The 21,713-nt window shown below is 58.8% G+C and overlaps 1 protein-coding gene across 1 annotated transcript; it reads right to left on the bottom strand.

Annotated features, from left to right (window-relative positions):
- Nucleotides 1-279: 279 nt before the first annotated feature.
- ARHGAP35 (Rho GTPase activating protein 35) lies at nucleotides 280-20,523 on the bottom strand. Its single transcript, XM_032207145.1, has 7 exons — nucleotides 20,498-20,523; nucleotides 8,598-12,481; nucleotides 4,722-4,866; nucleotides 2,327-2,404; nucleotides 1,399-1,530; nucleotides 781-886; nucleotides 280-679 (listed from the first exon to the last, which is right to left on the bottom strand). Exons 2-7 carry the CDS (start codon nucleotides 12,291-12,293, stop codon nucleotides 319-321), a joined length of 4,518 nt encoding a protein of 1,505 aa, XP_032063036.1. The 5' UTR covers nucleotides 12,294-12,481; nucleotides 20,498-20,523; the 3' UTR covers nucleotides 280-318.
- Nucleotides 20,524-21,713: the final 1,190 nt, after the last annotated feature.

The raw sequence follows: 21,713 nt of genomic DNA, 5'->3' as shown, positions 1-21,713 counted from the left end.
TCACGTCCGCAGCCGAGCCCAAAGCTGGGGCTCAGCCCCCACCCTCTCCTCGCCCCCTGACGGAAACCAAAGGGGGGGCAAAAATCCTCCCGGGGCCAGTCCGGGCGCCCCAAGTCTGCGGTGGGGTCAGGAGAGGGCGAGCACAAGCCCAGCGCCCGCCGCCCGTCTCCACGCGGCGCCTGAGACCAGACCGAGAGATTTTTTTTTTTCTTTTTTTTTTCTTTTTTTTTTTTTGAAGTTTTCTTTTTATCCTCCCCCCCCCCACCCTCTTCTCTCCCTCCCTCTCTCTCTCTCTCTCTCTCTCTCTCTTTCTCCGGCTCACAGCGAGTGCTGCTCCGCGTGGAGCGGGGCCGGGAGGAGAGGTTGGACGGGCGACTGCGGCGACGGCGGAGGGGTCTGGGGGGGCGAAGGCTGGGCCGTGCCCGGCGCGGCGGGGAGGAAGGGGGCGCCGGTGGGGGCGGCGGATGGAGAGCCGGGGGCGGCACTGGGGGTGTCGAGGATGGGCCGGTTGTAGAAAAAGAAGGGGCACTGCTGGATGAAGAGTTCGATGATTGTCTGGTAGGTGCGGGTGGCCGTCAGGGCGTCCATGGTGCTGAAGTCGGGGCGCATCAGCGTGGGCCAGAAGCAGATGGAGAGGTTCTCGCTCGTCATCAGGTTCACCCGGTGGTTGTGGCTGACCCTGCGGGAGGGGACGAGGCCGTCGCGGGGACGATCCCACTGCCGGCCCAGCCTGGCCCCACAGAGACCCCCCCCCTCGCGCCTCCGAACCCCGGTACGTACTTGTTCAAGTGCCCGATGACGTATTTGAAGACCTCGTAGTTCTCCTTGGGAAACTTCCTCAGCACCTCCTTCAGCGCGTGGAGCTTCTGCTCCCGGTCGTTGATTTCTGTCGAGAGAGAGAGGGGACGGATGCAGGGAGGGAAAACGGGGAAGGACGCGGAGGTGGAAGCCAGCGGGGGCTGCCCCGGCTCTGCTGGCCCCCTGAGACCCCTTCCGAATGAGGGGATTTGGCTCAAAAAGCACCAGCAGGCATTAGAAACACTCCGGAGTAACAAGCGACGCTAATGAACCACTCATTAGCGCTGTGAGGTACGCTGATAAAGTAATTATCATGCCAAAAGGCAGTAATTAAAATCAAAATGACGCCGCCGGCAGCCACCCCGAAGGCTCCTCCGCTGCCACGCAGATGCTCAGCACGTTTCCCCCACGCACCTCGTGGTTTGGGTTTTTTTTGGCAGATTTTATAAAAATCCTGGGCAGACGGTGCTGGGAACGTGGTGGCAGCGAGGGCCAAGCAGCAGCACATTTTGGGGCACAAAACGTTCCTCTGACGGTGTTCGGGAGGAATTTGGGGTCCTGGAAGGATGAACAGCGGGGTCCAGCCCCGGTGCTACTCACTGTGGGCCTCCACCAGCTCGATCTGCATGTTGTACGGGACCAGGGGGTCGGGCAGCTCCGAGAAGAAACTCTTCATGGCCCCGGCCACAGTGTTCACGGTGAAATCCTTCTCTGCCAGGTCCAGGTTGTGATCTGCAAGGCAAGGGGCTGCAGGGTTACACCCCAAGAGTGGAGAGGGACCCGAAGCACGGAGGGGGTTTAGGATGGGCAGCGGGGTCCTGGGGGATGCTGGTTTTATTCTGAGATGGAGTTTTGTCACTTTATGTTGCTTAAAGCCCTGAACTTCCTCCCCAGAGGAACTGACCCCAGCCCTGCAGCCTGCGCTGACCTCAGGACAGCTCCAATTTCCACGGGTTTGGTTCATTTAATAAATGATGAACCTCTTGTGATCCCCAGCGGCTGAGCCACTGGGTGCTGAAGGAGAGCACACAAGGAAAACGATAAAACCGGGCTTCTGGGAAGCAAAACCCAGAAAAACGTGGGGTATGGACACTCCTGATGCCCAGACCTGGTTATTGGAACCTAACCCAGTGCTGCAAACACCAGGTGAAGACCCATCAGGTTTGTCTGGGTTGTAAAAATCACCGTGGTTTAATGCGGCTGCGGTCCACACATGATAAAACGGATTTTTATGTGTTAAAATGGGTTTTTATGTGTTAAAATGGGTTTTTATGTGTTAAAATGGGTTTTCATCTGTTGAAATGGGTTTTCATCCTTGTTAAAATGGGTTTTCATCCTTGTTAAAATGGGTTTTCATCTGTTAAAATGGGTTTTAATCCCTCCTAAACACACTCCCCTTGCTGTGGGATCATTGCCCTAAGGGGGGAGCCGGGGTTTTTCCGAGCACAGATTTTTGGGTGTCCCCAATTTTACTGCACAGAGCCAGCCCCACCACAGCCAGAGCCCTGGTTTAGGGTGCGGGTGTTACCCTGGTCGAACTGCCGCTGCAAGCTCTCCATCTCGGACTTGTTGCCGCTCACGCGATAGATGCCTTCGGTGCTCAGCCCTGCAGAGCAAAAAGAGCCAAAATCAGCGCACGGACAAGTGGAAACGGGCAACTTTGGGGAGAAAACACCGAGCTCGCGTTCTGGGGACAGCCCCAGCACAGACCCTGCTGGCTTTCCCCTCTTCCATCCTGTCCCAGCTGGCTTCCAGCACCCCTTTCCGTGCACCTTTCCCCCCGTGCATTGATTTTCAACCCTCACAGCTGCTCTTTGGCAGCGGGCACAAGATTTCCCTGGGGTTGCACCAACACCCGCAGCCTGCGGGCCCTCCCCAAACCCACTGGTACTGGAATTGAAGCCAAAAGCACAACCCGAGCAGGGGACGTGCCGAATTATCACCTTGGGAAACGTGCAAGAGATGGTGGCAGGGGCACCGCAGGTGCTGGGGCGCAGAGCTCCTGCCCCGCGCCGCTTCCAAGCTAAATTCTAATTGCTAAAAAGCCGGCGCGGACGCCCTTGTTGTCGTAGAAAGCAATTTGCCTCCTCGGGGAAGGAAAACGAGGTTAATGGACCAGCCTCGAGGACCGTCGAACCCCGGGCTGGACACAAAAGGCTCAGTGTTTGGTCGTGCTGAAAAACCCCAGCAGCAGCTGCCACCGTTTGTCTTGCTGGAATTCCAAATAAGCTCGGCGGCGGCATAGCGAGCCAAAATCTCCATCTTTCACCCCAAGGCCGGCCCTGGCAGCCCCTTTGCTTGCAGATTGGCTGCTGATGGATCAAACCCCTTGGCAGGGCATCCTGGACGCGAGGTCGGGGGCTTTTGGGGGCATTTTCTTTGCTGTTTCGGCTCTGCGGCAGCCACGGCTCCCAGAGCACGCCGTGAATTCGCCGCCACCAGCAGGAGCAGCGGGGCAGCGCCGCTGTTTAGAAGCCGACTCGATTATTTCCTGCAATCCCCTTCCGTGTTTATCCTCTCGGATCCTGTTTTCACACCGGCCGCCCGGCCCCGAGCTTTCCTCCAGCGTCTCCGCGCGGCGCCGCCGGCCAGAGGAGCCCCCCAGCACGGGGATTTGGGAATATCAGCCAGCCCCGGGATGTGCTGGGGCTCTGATTTTACAGCCAGAGCTGAGTTTTCCCCCGAGGAGGAGGAAAAGAGGCAGAGCAGAGCCTCCCACCCTCGGCTGAGAAATCAAGGCAGAAGCTGGAGAGGGTTTGGAGGGGGGCGCTTCGGGCGTGCGTGCCAAAAAGCTTTACTGAAGGCTTTTAAAACCAGAAATTCTGGTGTTAATGGTAAAAAAAAAAAACAAGTTTTTCACCATGCTGGTGAAAGTACACATGCCAGCTTGCTCGCCCATGTCTAGTAGGAACACAGGGAGAGCCAATGTGGAAATTGAGGGCAGAAGAGAGGGTTTTAGTGAACCCCGCTCCCGTGGCTGCTGCTGCAGGGCTCCCGGAGGTGGCTGGTGCTGAGCAGCACCTCCACTGCTCCAGGAGCAGATTTTGGGGGTCAAAAAGGGGTTTTTAAAGTGATGCATGCCTACAAGAGGAAACACCAGGCCCATTCATCTCACTTCTCACCCTGGGAAAGCAGCGGGAGGAGTCCTGCTAGGAGGGATCAGAAACCGAAGGAAGCAGGGGCTGGAAATGGAAAGCCAGCACGGGCTCGCCTGGCCGACCCCATCGCCTCCTGCAGGGTGGTTTTTGTTTGATTTTAGTTTTCACCGCCCCGATCTGTCAGCAAGATGCAATAAATCGCTTTCATTTCTCTGCGCTGAGTCTGTTTTGCAGGTCCGGGGTCAAAAAAAAAAATGCCCATTTCTGCTCTGCCACGAGTCAGGTGGGAAATACCCAAAAAAAAAACAAAAAAAAACACAAAAAACGGGAGCATTTAATCAGTGTTGGGGAGCGTTGTGTTTGCTTTTCTTAAAAGCAGCGCTGCCAGGTTGCTTCAGTTCCAAAGCCAGTTCTTTCTGCTGGGATTGTGAAAAATCCTTAATTCTGAAAACAACCAAATACTGCCAAAAATGGTGTGCAGCCAACCAAATGCCCCAAAATGCCCAAAGGTTCTGGTTTTATCCTAAAAAAAAAAATAAAAAGAGCACAAGCCCCCTCATCCACGACGTTTAATTGGGTGATTTTTTTTTTAATACAGGTAGAAAATGTAAAATATTTCAAGCTCTGAAGTCACCTGCTACACGCAGGAGAACGACGTGCCACCCGTCCTGCTTCCCGAGGGTAAAATCTCTCCAAAAAAAAAACCCCAAAACCCTGAGTTTTAAGGCAGAAGGAAGTTTTCCAAGGGCCACCGGCGTGCTGCTGAGTTTCCAGAGCACAAAACCTTCCGCCAAGAGCCCAGCAGGCCCCGCAGGAGGCTCCTACCTGTGGCCTCGATGTACTCGATGCACCTCTCGATGAAGATGGGGATGGGTTTCTCCGGGGTCACCACGCTGCTCAGAGGCACCCCGAAGTAGTTGCTTTCCCACATCGCCTTCGTGATGGACGGCCGAGGCTTGGGCTTTGGTTTCTGCAGGAGAAAGCGGAGCGGGGTTAGGGTCAACACCCAAAAAAAAAACCCCTCCTGCTTATTCACAAGCAGCAAATTTGGGCTCAAGAAAGGAGAAATCTGCTGCCACAGCCCCGAGCAGCTCCACGAGGAGAGAGAAAGCGTCCTGCAGTTAGTCAGGATCGCACCTTCGATTAATTACTGCTAATTATCACGGCAAATCCTCGCTAGGACCTATCCAAGGGAATCCATGATGAAAACGACGTTTCTTGGAGTGGGTTGCTGTTACTAAGCTCATTTTTCCCCAAAACAGGTGGCAGGAGGGGAAAAGGGCACCTGGGGAAAACGAACAAACCTGCAGGGACCTTTCCAAAATTTGCCATCAGCTTTCAGGGAATTAAGGCCCAGGTCCAACCGCGGCGATGTTTTGGGGTTTTCCTCCCCAAATCAGCTCGGAGCTGCCCCTCAAGGGAAACCAGGTGTATTTTTGCTGAAAATCTCATCTTTTGGAGTGATGCTCGCCCACACCTAATGCTGCACCTCCTGGGGTTTGTCTTTGGTGGAAAAGAAATGCTGTTTTTCCTATAAATATGTGTTTTGCCATGGTTTTTTGCTAGAAAAGCCCTTTTGAGCATTTGCTGGGAAAGGCATAGAAAGGAACCACCAGAAAAAGGGAGAAATTGGGGAAAAAAAGGGGGATGGAAAGCTGGTTCAACGTGCTGGGATGGCGTAGGGAATGCATCCTCAGACCGATCCCAAAATGCTGCTGTTGTGACCCAAAAGAAACCCCGGTGCTGTTTCAGCCCGAGCTCAGCAGTACCGGCCACCACGCAGGCTCCAGCCTAGAAAATGGGAAGGATTTCTTAGAAAGAGATTTATTAAAAAATGATCATTTTGGGGGACTTATTCCTGCAGAACTGCAGGTGCCAGGGGAGGGCGGCGCCGCGGTGTTTTAGGGTGAAAAATGAAGGCTGGGATCTGGGGAGAAATCACGGCCATCAGGTGCACATTTGTGATTAAAAGATCTCCTAGTTTTGTGATTAGAAAAGTAAAAATATCTCCTATTTTGTCTGTTCCGTGGTGTTTTTTTGCACTTTGTCCTGCTGGCGAGCTGTAGGTGAAAGCACCCCCGGTGCCACCAAACCCTGAGGGGTTTGGGTTTCCTGCAGGACACGGCTGGAGCGAGGGATTTTTATGTTTGGAGGAGTGTGCCGGTGCCTGGCCACAAGGAAATGCCAGCAAACCCTGAGAATTTACCAATTAATTGGTAAATTGGGGAAAATGCTGAGCACGGCCTCGTTGTCGCCAACCCTTTCAAGCCTTGAGGCCGCCGTGGCCCCGGCGTGCGCAGCGCATCCCGCGGCGCGTCGGACCCGAAGGAGAGGGGGGGAAAGGGAAAAGGAAATCTGCCCGCTGATTAAATTAATTATCAAGTGAGTCATCGAGGGAAGAAGGAAAATTAAAAAAAAAAACAAAAAAACACAACAGACTGGGGGGGAACTGCTGTCAGCTGCAGCATCCGCTCCCCAGCCCCACGGAGAGGGACGAAAGTGCTGGAAAGCCCAAGGACCTCAAATATCCGCCTGAATTGGGCTTTTGGGCCAAATTCTGCGGATTTAGGTGCAATTTGTGGTGGGAGAATCTTACACGGGGTATTTGTGGCGAAACGGAGGGGTTTTGGGGAGGTCTGAAGTGCTTTGTTAGGGGTACGGGGCTAAATTCTGCCACCGCCGCTCTCGGTCCTCACAGATTTTGTCTGGTTTAGCCAAAATTTCAGCGTTTGCTGCCAAAAAAAAGCATTTCTGCTCCTGCCCTGGATGGTGCTGTGCAGGCTGACCCCGGCGCTACCAAGTCAAAAATCAAGAAACAGGAATTTTTCAGAGTCACCAAAACAGGGGGGGGGCGAATAAAACCCAAATTACTGCTCGGGGGGCATTTGGGGATCCCCAAACCCGGGCAGGGCAGCGCCTTTGGAAGCTGCTTTGCTTTTTCCTGTTTGGTGACTATTTAAGAGCTGCTTGCCCTCCGTTTCCAATGGAAATTAATAATGCCTTTTAATTTCCTTAATTGCTTTTGCAGCGGGCTCCGCCGGCAGCTCCCGCTGCTCCCTCTGCTGGGTCCAGGCGGCCGAGCACGGTTTTGCTTTTTCGGAAGCTCTGGACTCCCAAAATACCCAAATTTGGGGCATATTTAGGAGATATTTAGCTCAGTTCCTCCTCCGGCTTCGCCTCTGCCATCAATGAAAATATTTTCTTCACAGGAACGGGAGTTAAAAAGGGGGAGTTTGGGCTGAAAAGCTTCAAATGCGCAACTTTCAACTGATGTTGGCAGCTGGGACCCGAAAATGGGCATTTTTCCAGCAAAAAGCCGCCCTCGGGGTCGCTCCTGTCCCTGTGTTTTGGGCTGCACCTCCTGTTTCCCCCCGAAATTCCCCGTTTTTCTGCAGAGTCACGGAACGCCTGGGTCGGGCTGGCCAAACACGCCGGGGCTGATAAGGAACCGCGGAGATAAACCTCGTGGTTTTCCACCCCGCTGCCAACAGAGCCCATAAAGGGCAGCTCCAGCCGACGGTGTCGGGGTCACCTTCACCCAGGGGGCGAGCACCAGGACCAAAACGGCTTAAAAAGCCTCAAAAAACCTCGAAATCCCCCTGTAAAAACCATCCACAAAGCCTGGTTACACCCAGGCTGCCCCCAGCGGAGAAGCCCAGCTGGCTGCGCTGGCGGGACGGAGATTTTCGGCTTTCCTGCCGGAAAGCCAAGCAGCACCGGGTTTCCCTCCCCAGGACGGAGAGGTTTCTGTCTGAAAAAGGGAGAAAAAGCCTCAGCTGGAAGGCTTACGGACAGCAGCAGAATTATGTCACCTCGAGCTGGATTTATGCTGTCACCAAAGAACCCCCAAGCAGGGCAGCCACGCGCCACCACCAGTTCTACCTGCCGTGACCACTTCTTAATTGCTCTCCTATTTTTATTTTTATTTTTATTTTTATTTTTATTTTTATTTTTATTTTTATTTTTATTTTTATTTTTATTTTTATTTTTGCTTTTATTTTTGCTTTTATTTATTTTTATTTTTACTTTTATTTTTACACTTCTATTTTTATCTGCAGGGGTGCTGCAGGTGCTCGCCCCGCGACGCCCCTCGGGTAACGCTGACCCCACTTTACGCCCTACAAGGCGGACACGGGCACGTTTTGGCCCAGCCGAGCGCAGCTCCTTGGAGCTTGTCAGCTAATTGTCACTTCTCAGAGGGGACACCCGTAATGAGCATGGGGAGAACCCCCTCGGAAGCGACTGGGAGTAACCAAAAACGTTAAGGACTGCAGACTTCACTGACTCCAACGATAACGCCTTCAAGTTTCGGCTGTGATAATTCAGCCAACTGCTTCCAAATCCAGCCGTTGTTCTCTTAGAGGACAAACAGCATTTATTTATTTATTTTTTTAAACGCAACAGGCTCCCCCAGAGACGTAGTCACGGCACCAAGCCTGTCGGAGTTTAGGAAGCCTCTGGGCTGTGCTCTTAGTTATAGGCTCTGAATTTTGGGGTAGAGCTGTGCGGTGCCAGGAGCTGGGCTCGGTGATCCGCGTGCGTCCCTTCCACCTGGGGATATTCGAGGGTTCTAGGACTCCCGCAGCCCACGCCAGCAGCAGCTGAGCTCCCTCCCAGTAAAACCAGCAGAAAAAAAAAAAGCGATTTCTGCCCTCAGCTCGGAGACTTCCCGAGGTTTCCGTCCTCGCTCGCGCCCCTTACCTTCGTCGTCCTCCTCAGGCTGCGCAGGATGTTCCTCCGCCGGGGGTCCTCCCCGTCCGCCGACTCGTAGGGGATAACGGCGTTGTCGCCCTTATACCCTTGGGAGCTCTGATCTTCCTCCTTCTTCCGAATCGGCCCCAGCTCGTCGTCGCTGCCCACGCTGAAGCTGGTCCGGTAGCTGGCAAAGCGGCCGAGCCTCGTGCAGCGCGTCCGATACAGCACGGGCTTGCTCACGGCCGAGACTTTGCGGCCCCGCTCCAGCGAGCTCGTGTCCATCTCGCTGTCCGAGCCGTTGCCGCTGCCGTTGGACTGGGCCTTGTTGATGTTGCGGATGGTGATGATCTTGCCCTGCGTGCTGTCGTGGGGCACGGAGTAGATGTTCTCCTCCTCGTTCCTCGGCTTGACCACGGCGTCCATCGGCTCGGCGTAGTCGGAGGGGTCGAAGCCGTCCGCGGGCAGCCAGCTGCTGGAGGACACGGACTTCCTCTGCCCGTCCCGGTGCCCCTGCTCCAAATAGGAGAGGTCCCCCTTGGTGATGTCGAAATGCACGGGGGGCTTTGGTTTCACCGGAGGAGGTACTTTGTTGTTCAGCTTGCTTTCAAAAGTGCTCATGACGGAGATGAAAGACAAGCCGTCGTTCCCCTCCAGCTCCATGGAGAGCTTCGAGTGGTCTTTGGGCAGGGCGGGCACGGCCGTGTCCTCCCTGAAGGGGCTGTAGGTCGGGGGCTCGATGTCCTCCTCCGAGTCCTGCAGGTTGGAGTTGCAGAGCGGCGAGCCCGCCCGCGGCGAGTTGAACACCTCCTCCGTCGTGCTGCAGGCCTCGGCCACGTTGTCGTACATGTGGGTGGCCTCGATGATGTTTTTTTTCTCCACCACGTCCTTGAAAAAGGAGTGGAAGATCTCGAGCTTGTGCTGGGGCTGGCTGCAGGGGATGGCGGTGAACTTGCCGTCGATCTCCTGGGCGATCTCCTCGCCCTCCGTCAGCTGCTCCCGGCTCAGCTCGTTGTCCAGGATGTCGACGGCGCCGTCGGTGAGGGCCACGAGCTGCACGGGGATGATGTCCTGCACCTCGCACAGGAAGGCACGGAGCATGGCCAAGGACGCCTTGCGCTTGGCCGCGTAGAAGACGATGTAGCCGTGGACGAGGCGGCTTTTCCTGACGCTGAAGGACGAGTGGTAGGAGAGCAGCGAGAGCTCCAGGCGCCGCCTGTGCGGCCCCACGGCCAGCTCGAGGAGGATGGAGCTGCTGCTGCCGCAGGGCGAGGGCCGGTAGGTCTGCGACTGCAGGATGGGCGCCAGGAGGTCGTCGGCGTCGAAGGGGTCGCCGCACATCAAGCACATGACGATGCGCAGGTCCACGTCCGCCAGGTCCTTGATGCTGGAGGTGGAGCTGACGAGGTTGAGGTTGCGCTTGGAGTCCAGCAGCCCCTTCAGGACCTGGCTGATCTGCTTCTCGTTGATGTTGCGGCCGTAGGCGATGCCGGCCGAGGCGGGGTCGAGGAAGACGCACTGCAGCTTGCTCGCGATCTGCTGGCCCTGCTGGACCAGGCTGTGCAGCGTCTCGCCGCTCGTGTCCCCTCTCTTGTTGACCAGCATGAGGGTGAGGGGGAGGTGGGCCAAGTGGTTCTCCCTCCGGCCGATGGTCGACTCCCTGCTCTTCTCGATGCTCTCCACGACGTAGGAGAGCGACTCCTTGGAGTTGTAGAGGCAGAGGCAGCCGTGGGGCTGGAAGGTGGGCGTCTGGAAGGCGTTGACGGGCAGCCGGACGTTGCCCTCGATCGGCCGCAGGGACAGCTCGTACATCTTGCCCTCGATCACGTACTTGTCGTCGTTGGTGCACAGCGCCCGGATCTCGTTGGCCAGCTCACGCGCCAGCCCGTCCTTGCCCAGGATCACCAGGTTGATCCTGTCGATGTTGGCGTCCGACAGCAAGTTCTTCTGGTTGCGCTCGGAGGGCCTGATGAAGCAGGAGCTGACCAGCTGCTCGATCTTGGAGTCGATGCAATCCGGGCAGCTCGGGCACGTCTCCTTCGTCGGGTGGTAGACGAAATGGATGTGCTTGAGGATCAGGGCGTCCCGCTCGGCCTGCAGCTTCTGCAAGGCTTTGAAGCGCTGCTCCTCTCCCAGCACGTCCTGGATGACGCCCATCTTCTCCTTGCTGGGCTTGGCGTCGAGCTCCAGCTCGTAGAAGAGCTCCGAGTACTCCAGGAGCAGCTCCTGGAACTCCTCCTTGGCCTTCTCGATGATCTGTTTTTGGTGCTTGCTGTAGATATCCATGTAGATGGACTCCTCCAGCCACATGTAGAAATCCTCGTTCATGATGAAGCTGCGGGCTTCCTCCCAGGGCTTCCCAGGCGTGATGAAAGGGGAAGTCTCCAGGTTTTCCTTGAAAGCCCTCCTCATCTCCGCCCTTTTCCTCTCGTTCCTCAGCTTCTCCAGGTGAGCCTCGTAGAGCTGCTCGGCGGGCTGGGTCTCCATCAGGTCGAAAGGGATGCGCTCGTTCTCCATGTTGTCGATGTGGCTCGTGGCGTCCCAGGGGGTCTCCTCCAGGACCACGAACCACTTGAGGAAGTCCGGCTTCGCCTCCAGGAGCTTCTCCACCTTCACGCAGCTCAGGTGATCGATCTCGTCCAGGTCCGGGATGAGGGCATCGAACGCCTGAGGGAGCTTGGCGAGATAAATCTTCCTCCTGCGCTCGATGTGCTCCTGCTTGAGGCGGTGGACGTGCTGCAGGAAGAGCTTCTTGGCCTTCTGCGTTCCCTCCAGGTAGACGTACTCCTGGTACTCCGCCGAGGACTGCATCTTGCGGCTGACGTTCGACCACGTCTCGTTGTGGTTCTTGACGATGCGGCTCACCAGCCACTCGTACTTGTCCTTGGCGGCGGCGATCTGCTGGCTCTGCTGTTTCAAAGCCTCGAAGTAGGGGATGATTTTTGTCTTCCCCCGGCTTTTGTCGACGAGCTGCACCAAGGTGTTGAAGGCCAGGTCGATGTTGACGTTGGATCGGGCCGACGTCTCCACCACCTGGAGGTTCTTTTTGCTTAAGGCAAAAGTGTGTGCATCCCTAATGTACCGCTCCACGCCCTCGTCGCACTTCGTCAGGACCACCACGATGGGCTTTTTCGTTTTCGCGAGCTGATTGTAAAGGTTGGAAACGAATTTCAGCTGATCGTCAAAGTTCCTGTTCATACCCCTGCTAACGTCAATGCAGAGAAGAAAGCCATCGACCAGCAGCTTTCCGTCCGGCATCTGTTTTTGTTCAAAGTCCTGCTCCAGCCCGAGCTGATCAGTGCAAAAGTACATGAGCTTTTCAGCCGACGCCAGCTTGGTCGCCGCAGCCCGCTTGATGTAGGGCTGCAGGGCCGTGCTGCGGTGCGGCTGAAAGGTCTGGTCGTCGATGAACTCCGTCTGCTCCACCACGTGCATTTTACACTCGGCGCAGTCCTCCAGGGAGCGCACGACCTCCCCCCAGTAGAGGAAGTGGTCGTTATTGACGACCCTTCCCCCAAAGTCACTGGTGCTGAGGACCGAGGTGTGGTCCAGGTGAAACTCGTCGGCGCTGGGCCGGACGAAGCGGTTGCACAGGCAGGATTTCCCGATGCCGCACTGCCCCTTCTCCTTCTCCGTCCCCGACAACCCCACCACGCTAATGTTATAGGTGGGAATGCGAACATCTTGCTTTCTTGCCATCATCATCGTCCGCACATCCTGTCCCAGCCCACCGCTTCCGAGAGGATTAGGGTTCGCGGCTGCGGCGCTCGGCGGGGGCAGCTCTCAGGCCAGGCGGGGCGCCGGGGCGAGGAAATCCCTCGTGCCCATACCGCGCGCGCCGGCAGCGGCTCAGTGCTCGCCGATCCCCGGCGTCGGGCGGCCGACGTTCACCCCTAGGAGAAAAGAGAGAGAGGAGCGTCAGCGCCGAGCATTCCTCAACCCGTGCCCCGTTCCTTCCCCCGCCACCCCGTTCTTGGGATTTGAGCCCCAAAAATGAAGCGCGAGGAGCGAAATGAGAGGTTTGGATTTGCTCTTCGACGGCGAGCAAGCGGCTGAGTATCTGATCCCACTTCCACCGGCGGGATTACCTCTCTCACCCGCGGCGTGGTCTAATAGGATCAGAGGGGTTTAGAAAGGAAGAGGCAGAAGGAGAAGGATCCGGATAAAACCCTACGGAGGAGCCCCGGGTGCGCTCGGAGCCGCGGCGGCCGCGTCTTCCTCGGAGGAAGGAGCGCTCCCAACCGGCGCCCTGGATCCCAATTGGCGCCCTGGATCCCGATTAACACCCTGGATCCCAATTGGCACCCTGGATCCCAATTAGCGCCCTCAAAACGCGGCAATTGGCCCTCGTTTGTTTTACAATACGAGAGCAGAAAGGGTTTTGCAGCTCGGGGAAAAGGCGAATTAACTCTGCATGCAGATGACACCCTGCCGGGGAGCCGGGGCTCTCCTGCGCCCGCTGGGGTGGCCGGACCAGGCAGTTCTTCCAGTTCTCTTCTCCTCGGGCTGGGTTGCACAACACGCAGAGGCTGCTGCAAACCCGAAACGCCGCTGCACGCTCCCAAAAACCTACCCCAACGCCCGAGCCCTTCGCCGAACCCCTCGGCGAGGTCGCCCCCGGCGGCAGAGCCACGGGCCCGCGCGGTTCCGGAGGCTGCGAGGAGGGGGAAAAGGGGAGGAATCGGGGCAAAACGTGGGGATTTGGGGGGTTTAGGATCCTGCCCTCGGTGCTGCCGCCCTTTCCGGCTCCCCCCCGAGCACGATGCTTCCTGCAGGAGCACCACTCATCCGCAGCGCGTGGCGCTCCTCGGGGCGAGCCTCCGGCGGGCAAAAGGGCGGAACAACCGCAGCACCGGTGCAATGTAAACTATGCTGCCGAGCAGCTGTCAAACCCTTAATTATTTTTGAATAATTACTCATCGCTGAATTTGAAGGAATGCAGCTACTCCCTGGGAGGCTGGCCGGGGCTCGCGCGGCCTCCCCGCAGCTCCTGGGGGAGCACCCCGATTTTCCTCAAGCCTCACCGTTTTTCCCCGTTTGGGGACGGGGCACGGGGAATCGGGTGCAGGGGGGGGGGTGCCCGGCCTCACGGCGCCGTTTTGGGGTGCTGCTGCTCTCCTCCATCCTCTCCGGGGTACAGGAGCCCCCTCCCCCGTGCTCCACAGGGTCCCAAAGCGCCGAGTTTTGTGGAGAAACCGAGGCAATTTTAGGGTTTTGGTTGGGGTGTGGGAATCACGTCGGCCTCTGCGGCTGCGATGTGCGGAAGCGGTCGGGCTGCGGGCAGCCGAGGGGCGCCGACGGTGAAGCGAAAGCTGCGGAAAGACTTTGCCAAAAGGAAACCACAGCGGTGACAACGGCGGCGGCGGTCCCCTTTCACTTCCCCCCAACCCCCCGAAAGCAGGACGGGGCGAGGAGCAGCTCGGGGAGCCTTTCGTCTTTCCCCGTGCCCAGGGGTTCCCAGCGGCGCCGTTCATCCGTGGGGAGCTGCCGGAGAGCCCCGAGCTGGAAGCTGTCTGATTAACAATTAATCTGTGATTTGCCCCAAAACGAAAGGCCTTCCTGGATGGGAAGGTTCAGCAGAGGGACGACGAAACCTAGAGGTGGGGGGGGTTGAAATTTAGGATTGTTCCTCGAGGCGCGCTGTCCAACCCGACGCCCCTCTGGGCGTAATCCTGCCAAGGGGTCACCAAACTCTCTTAAAAACCACCAAAACCTTTAAAAATGACCCCGAGAAGGCAGGCTGACGCAGGGACCGCCCCGTTTCCCACGTTAACCCAGGAACCAGCGTGGGTTTCCTCTCTCTCTCCTCACTTTTCTTCCCGTGCCACGGGCGCAGCGGGTGCCCGAAATGGGTCAGCGGCATCTCTGGGCAGAGCCATCGGAGCCCCGAGAGCATCTGGGGCCGAAACGCTTTAATCTGCTGCAGCAGATGGGCTGCTCGAAGGCGGGGGGGGGGCGCGAAAACACCCCCCTCCCCAACCCGCTGCCCTCCCGATGACTTTTTTTTTTTTTTTTTTTGGCAAAATAGCCACCAACGGCGAAGCTGAGGATCGGTTCCGGGAGGGATCCGGTGGGTTCCGCGCTCCAGATCCCCGATATACGCGGAGAGGGAGGGTCCTCGGCTGTGTCCCGTCCCCCCCCTCCCCTCCCCGATGTCACCGTGCCGTTGAGCTCCTGGTGTGGGCAGGGCTCGGCAGCCGGTTGCAAAAGCGTTTCCACGAACGGGCTCAGGGAGCAAAAGGCAAGAGCAGCTCGGGCAGCTCGCCGGGCACCTCCTCCAGCGCCGTCGCCGCCTTCGTCCCGCTCGGTTTCCCTCGCCAAAAGGGCCCCCGCCGGGCAGACGCCCAAACCGGGCGCCGTCGGGGTTCCTCGCCCCCCCAAATCGTGCCGATCAGACGCAGAAAACGGGGAGAAAAATCATCAGCAGCATCATAATAAACGTAAATCACGGCGGGCTGGGTGAGAGCAGGAAGCGGCGCTCGCCCTCCCCCTGCCGATCGGCTCCAAACCGTTTTGGGGCTAAAAACGGGGGATTGAGGTTCGGGGAGCGGGGTCGCCGCCGGGTTTTCTGCCCGCGGCGGGGAAGCAGACGGACGGATCGCCCCGGAGGCAGGACGGGGGGACAGCTCGCCCCTAAAAACCCCCCAGCCTCGGGTCCTGGAGCCCCGCAAGGGCTCCTCGGCCACCCCCCGGACCCTTCCCCATCCTTACGGCGCGGCGTCTTGGGGTCCCCGCTGGGCGCTGCTCCCTCCTCCGGTGTCCCCCCCCCGAGGGCCGCAGGAGCTCGCTTTCGTTTTCTGCCCTAAAAGCCTGAGTCAGGAGTTACTCATTTACGCTGGAATACCCTCCCCGCAGAGCAGCCCGGGCGGAGAGGTGACGCGGGAGGACGAGGAAGGAGGAAAAAAAAAAAAAAAAAAAATTAAAAAAAAAATCCAGCACGGCTCACGGATCCCCCACCGAGGTTTTTTGGGGGGTGTGTGGGGGTGGTTTTTTTTTTTTTTCCAAATGTTGGCAGCAGACCCAAAAGGAAAAAAAAAAAAAAAAAGGAAAAATAAAAGGTGTTTTCCAGCCTCAAACACCTGAAAGCTGGGAACCGGCCGCCCTCGCCTCGCCCGCCGTGGGAGAAGCTCCAGGCACCCTGAATTTGGGGTTTTGGTGCTGCTTTTTGTTTGTTTTTCCAACACGAGCTGCGAGTTTTTGTGTTTTGGGCTCTCCCAGGACACGAACAGGCGCCTGGTCCCGAGCATGGAGAGGTGACAGGGCTGGAATATCGGCAGGAGCGGCGATCCCGCTGGGAAATTGGGGGAAAAAAGGGCAAAAACGGCTCAAGGACACCGAGTTCCTGCCACCCACGTGCCCGAGCACGGAGCTGCCGGGGGAGCGGGGCACGGAACCGCCCGTCCCGTGCGTGTGCCCGCTGGAGGGATCATTTTATGGAAAAAAAACACAAAAAATGAAGGGTTTGGGGTAGATATTTTAAATGTAAGCAGCCGAGGCGCACCGGGACCACGTCACGTCCCCCAGGGGGATCAGCCCCGTCCCGCAGCAGGTTCACGGCTCAGCGGAGGGAGAGCTGATTTCATTTTTGATAAAAAAAAAAAAAAAAAAAAGGAAAATGATGATCCCAAAAGGAAAAATGACAACCCCAAGAGGGAAACAATGACCCCGAGAGGGAAAACGATGACCCCAAGAGGGAAAATGACGACCCCAAGAGGGAAAAGGACAGCCCCAAGAGGGAAAACGATGACCTCAAGAGGGAAAACGATGGCCAAATGACGACCCCAAGAGGGAAAACGACGGCCAAATGATGACCCCAAGAGGAAAAACGACGGCCAAATGATGACCCCAAGAGGAAAAACGACGGCCCCAAGAGGGAAAACGACGGCCCCAAGAGCCAACAACCCCAGCCCCGGGGTCCTCAACCCATCGGGATCCTCACCAGGGCTCGGGCACCGCGCTCGGAGCCTCTCCAACCCCCCCCCAGAGCCCCTGGGGAGCCCCCAAAACCCATCCTGGGGGGCTTTAGGGGCTTTAGGGCCGCGGGAGGTCCCCGTGTGCCGGGTGTCCCGGGGCCGAGGCTCGCTTATCTCAGGCATTTCGGGGGTTAGGCCGGCCCCGCCGCCTTATCTGAGGGCTGCGAAATAGCTCCCAGCTTAAATGGTGGAAGAGCTGGCGGGGGGCCAGGCGGCCTGGACTCTCTCCCCCCCCCCCAAAACCTCCCCAGCTGGGTCGTTAAAATCCAAGTACGAAAAAAAAATAAATAATAATAATTAATAATAATGATGATAAAAGCGCCGGGTTGCGGTCGGACCTCGCCGGAGCGGGGTTTTCGGCGAGGGGATGGGCGAAGGGGCTGAGACAGCGGCGACCCCGTGGGTCACGGCTGGGTTTTGGGGGAGTTTTGCTCTGCAGACCCCAAAGCGTTCCCCAAAATGCCCCCCCCGTCGGAGGGGGAAAAGCCCTAAAGAGAGCTTTAGGGGTTTTTAGTTTGCCCTCCCCGGCTCTGCCTTGCGCCCTCGGCACGGGGTCCCCGTCCCGGGCCGCTCCAATTAGCTCGGAGGGTAATTAACGGGGCCAAGCGGGGTGGATGGGGTCCTGCATCGGGTTTTGGGGCTTCTGCTTGCTTCTTCTGGAGGATTTTCGTGAGGTCGGGGTGGGCAGATGCACAAAGCTCGGCCCCGTGGCCACGGGTCGCCCGCTGGCGATGCCAATTTCGGGTCCGTGTTTGGGGGAGGAATGCCCGATTTCTGGTCCACTTTTCAGGGAGAAATCCCCAATTTCGGGTCCGTGTTTGGGGGAGGAATCCCCAATTTCTGGTCCACCTTACACGAAGTGATCCCCATCTTCTGGTCCAGGGCACACGGAGAAATCCCCGATTTCTGGTCCAGGTTTCATGGAGAAATCCCAAATTCTCCGGTCCATCTTCCGTGGAGCAATCCCCAATTTCTGATCCAAGTTACACGGGAGCGATCCCAATTTTCTGGTCCTTGTTCCGCGGAGCAATCCCAAACTTCTGGTCCACGTTACGCAGAACGATCCCCATTTTTGGGCCACATCCCACAGAGCGATCCCAAATTTCTGGTCCACGTTTGGTGGAGCAGTCCCAAATTTCTGGTCCCTGTTCCGTGGAGCAATCCCAAATTTCTCGTCCACGTTACACGGAGCAATCCCGAATTTGTGGTCCTTGTCCCATGGAGCAATCCCAAATTTCTGGTCCCTGTTCTGAGGAGCAATCCCAATTTTCTGGTCCCTGTCCCACGGAGCAATCCCAAATTTCTGGTCCGGGTTCCGTGGAGCACCCCGGGCACCCCATCAGCCCCCAAAAACACCGCGTGGAGCAGGGACAAATCCCAATCCGGAACAAATCCCAATCCAGGATATATGGGATAAATCCTGACCCGGGATAAATCCCAATCCGGGACAAATCCCAGTCCAAGATATATGGGATAAATCCTGACCTGGGATAAATCCTGACCCAGAATATCCTGACCTGGGATAAATCCCAATCCGGGATAAATCCCAATCTGGGATAAATCCCAATCCGGGACAAATCCCAATCCGGGATATATGGGATAAATCCTGACCTGGGATAAATCCTGACCCGGGATAAATCCCAATCTGGGACAAATCCCAATCCGGGACAAATCCCAGTCCAGGATATATGGGATAAATCCTGACCCGGGATAAATCCTGACCCAGAATATCCTGACCCGGGATAAATCCCAATCCAGGATAAATCCCAATCCGGGACAAATCCCAATCCGGGATATATGGGATAAATCCTGACCCGGGATAAATCCTGACCCAGGATAAATCCCAAACACCCAGGACCCAGCCAGGAGACCCCGTGCCACATCCTAAAGCCTCACCCAGGAACAGGGATTTGGGTGAAAATCCCTTTTTTTTTATGATTTTTTTAAGGTGGGAAAGCAGAGAGCCCTGCGGGAGCTCAGAGCCACCGAGGGCGCGGGGAAGAAAGGCGATTTGGGGCCAAAACGCCGCGTTTCGGTCAAAGCCGCTCGCAGCCCCGAGGGAAGCGGGGCGTTTTGGTGCAAAACGGGGGGGAAACGGTAAAATCAATAAATATGTAAATAAGGGGACAGCACCAAAAAACCTCGCGGGACCCAAAAGCAGCACCAGGACCTCCCGGTGCCGCCCCCCCCCCCCAGTGTGGGGCTGGGGGTGAGGGGAAGGAGCCCCCCGGGTGGGGACGAGACGTCCCGAAATGGGGTAAAAAACAGAAAAAAAGGGATTTTAACCCCCCTAGTTGTCTTAAAATCCCCCCTCCCGAAAGGAAAACGTCGCCCTGCGGGGGCCGGGCTCCCGGTGGAGGCTCCGGTCCCGGTTTAGGGTCAGGTTTTAGGGTTTAGGGCTCGGGTTTAGGGCCAGGTTTTAGGGTTTAGGGGCAGGTTTTAGGGCCAAATTGTAGGATTTAGGGCCAAGCACACAGCCCGCAGCACCTGCACTCGCCCCCCCCCACCCCCCCTCGGTGCCCCCCCAGGACTCGGTGCCCCCCCAGGACCCGGTGCCCCCCCCGGTGCCCCCGAGCCCCGTTTCGGAAGGAGGCCGGAGGGGGAAAAAAAAAAACAACAAAAAACAAAACAGAAATGGACCCAAAATCGCTGGAAATGAAAGGAAAACGAGTGGCGGGGGGGAGGGTCCCGCCTTGGGGTGGGGGGGGCACCAGGGGGGGCCGCGGCCTCGCGGAGGGAGAGCGGAGCCGGGGGGGGGTCAAAACGGGGGGGAGACCCCGGCACGGAGCCTCCCAGTAGCCCCCCAGTAGGCTCCCAGTTGCCTCCCAGTACCTTCCCAGTAGCCTCCCGGAGGCCTCCGGATGGGCCGGAGGGAGGCCGCAGAGCCCCCGGGGGGGGTTTAAGGGGGGGGGGCACGGAGCTCTGGGGGCTTTTTGTTTTATGGGGGGGGGTCTTTGGGGACCTTGAGCCCCCTCCCCAAAATACCGGGCCTCGAATCCGGGGGGCAACGGGGGCTGCCCCCCCCCCACAGCCCCCATCTGGGGGGGGCACCTCTGTCTGTGCCCCCCCCCCCCCCAGGATTTTGGGGTCCCCTTAAGCTAAAGGGCAGCTGCTGGGGGGGGGGGGGGAGGATGGGAGAAGCCCCCCCCCAAAAAAAAATAATTGGGGGGGGGTTTAAAGCTGCCCCCCCCAGACATCACCCAGCTGGGGGAGGTGTTAAAGGGAATGGGGGGGGGATTTTTTTTGGGGGGGGGCTTAATAAGGAGGGGGTTAAATGGGGGGGGCTTAAAGGAACCTTAAAAGGGGCGGGGTCCTTAAGGGGGGGGCTTAAAGGGGAGGGGGGTTAAAGGGGGGGGTCCTAAAAGCGGGGTCCTTAAGGGGGGGTCCTAAAGGGGGGGGGTCCTAAAGGGGGGGCCATAAAAGGGGGGTCCTTAAGGAGGGGGGGCCTAAAGGGGATCTTAAAGGGGGGGTCCTAAAGGGGGGGGTCCTTAAAGGGGGGGGGTCCTAAAGGGGATCTTAAAGGGGAGGGCCCTAAAAGGGGGTCCTAAAGGGGGGAGGGGGCGTTTAGGGGGGGGTCTCCTCTCCCCAAATCGCCCCCCCCCAAGCCACGGGGGGGGGAAATCTCCTTCCCCCTCCCCCATTAACGGAGAGGGGTGATTGAGGGGGGGGGGGTCCCCGTTCCCCCCCCACCCCCCCCTCCCCTAAAAACGGCCTCGCCCTGCGACCCCCCCCCCAAATGATGATGATGCTGGGGGGGGAGGGGGGGCGGGGCGGGGGGGTCCCGGTGCCCCCTCCCCCAGGCGCTGGGCGGGGGTGGGGCCGGCCCCATTGTTCCTTCCCGGTTGGGGGGGGGGGGTTTAACGGGGAGGGGGGGGGGGTTAACGGTGATGAGGGGGGGGTTAACGTGGGGGAGGGGGGGCGCTGCCCGTTCCTTACCGTGGCGGCGGCGGCGGCGCGGGGCCGTGCCGGGGGGGCTGGGGGCGGGCGGCGGCGGCGCCATCTCCCCCCCCACGGGGCCGCCGGGGCGGGCTGGGCCTGTAATGGCGGCGGCGGCGCCTTCCTCCCCCTCCCCCCTCCTCCTCCTCCTCCTCCTCCTCCTCCTCCCTCAGTGCCGGGGGGGGGGCGGCGGGCAGCGGCGCGCGCGCGGGGGCGCGCGGCGGCGGCGGCGCATGCGCGGGGAATGGGATGGGAGGGGCGGGGGGGGCGGGGCCTGCGCACACCCAGGGGGAGGGGCCGGGTGCGCGCATGCGCAGGGCGCCGCTCTACACCGCCGGGCATGGTCCCCCCCCCACACCCGAGAAGGGTGGGGGGGAGGCGCGCGGGGGGTGCTGGGAGTTGTAGTCCGAGGCGCGGCTCGGAACTACGCGTCCCGGCGGGCCCCGCGCGCACGGCGGATATCCGGTGTTTTGTGGGGGGGGCGCCGGGGTGTGAAGGGGGGGGGCCTGGCAGGGACGGCAGCGCCATGGTGAGGAGCCGGGGGGGGGGATGGGGGGCGGGGGGCGGGGGGGGGCGCTGCGGAGCCCTCCCCATAGGGGATCCCATAGGGACACGGCACCGGGGGGGTGCTATGGGGGCGGGCTGTGTGGGGCCGTCGCCTGGGGGGGGCCCGGGGGGGTCCCCTTTGCAGTGTCCCTATGGGGGAGGCCTTGCGGGGGGGCGTTGTGGTGCCCCAGGGACCCCCCCCCCAAGCAGGTTTGCCCCATGGATCCCTATAGGGTCGTTATAGGGTCCCTATAGGGGAGATGTCTGGGTGCCCCATGGGGCTGAGATGTTTTGGGGGGGGGCCCCTTTGCAGTGTCCCTATGGGGGGGATTTAGGGGGGGCATTGGGGTGCCCCAGGGACCCCCCCCCCCCAAGCAGGTTTGCCCCATGGATCCCTATAGGGTCCTTATAGGGTCCCTATAGGGGAGATGTCTGGGTGCCCCATGGGGTTGAGATGTTTTGGGGGGGGGGCCCCTTTGCAGTGTCCCTATGGGGGGGATTTAGGGGGGGCATTGGGGTGCCCCAGGGACCCCCCCCCAAGCAGGTTTGCCCCATGGATCCCTATAGGGTCCCTATAGGGGGATGTCTGGGTGCCCCATGGGGCTGAGACGTTTGGGGGGGGGTCCCTGTTGTACTGCCCCTATGGGGGGGGCCTTGGGGGAGCATTGGG

This window comes from Aythya fuligula, unplaced genomic scaffold (assembly GCF_009819795.1).
Source record: "Aythya fuligula isolate bAytFul2 unplaced genomic scaffold, bAytFul2.pri scaffold_31_arrow_ctg1_2, whole genome shotgun sequence".
NCBI classification, from domain to species: Eukaryota; Metazoa; Chordata; class Aves; order Anseriformes; family Anatidae; genus Aythya; species Aythya fuligula.
This window is presented reverse-complemented; position numbering and strand designations above follow the sequence as displayed.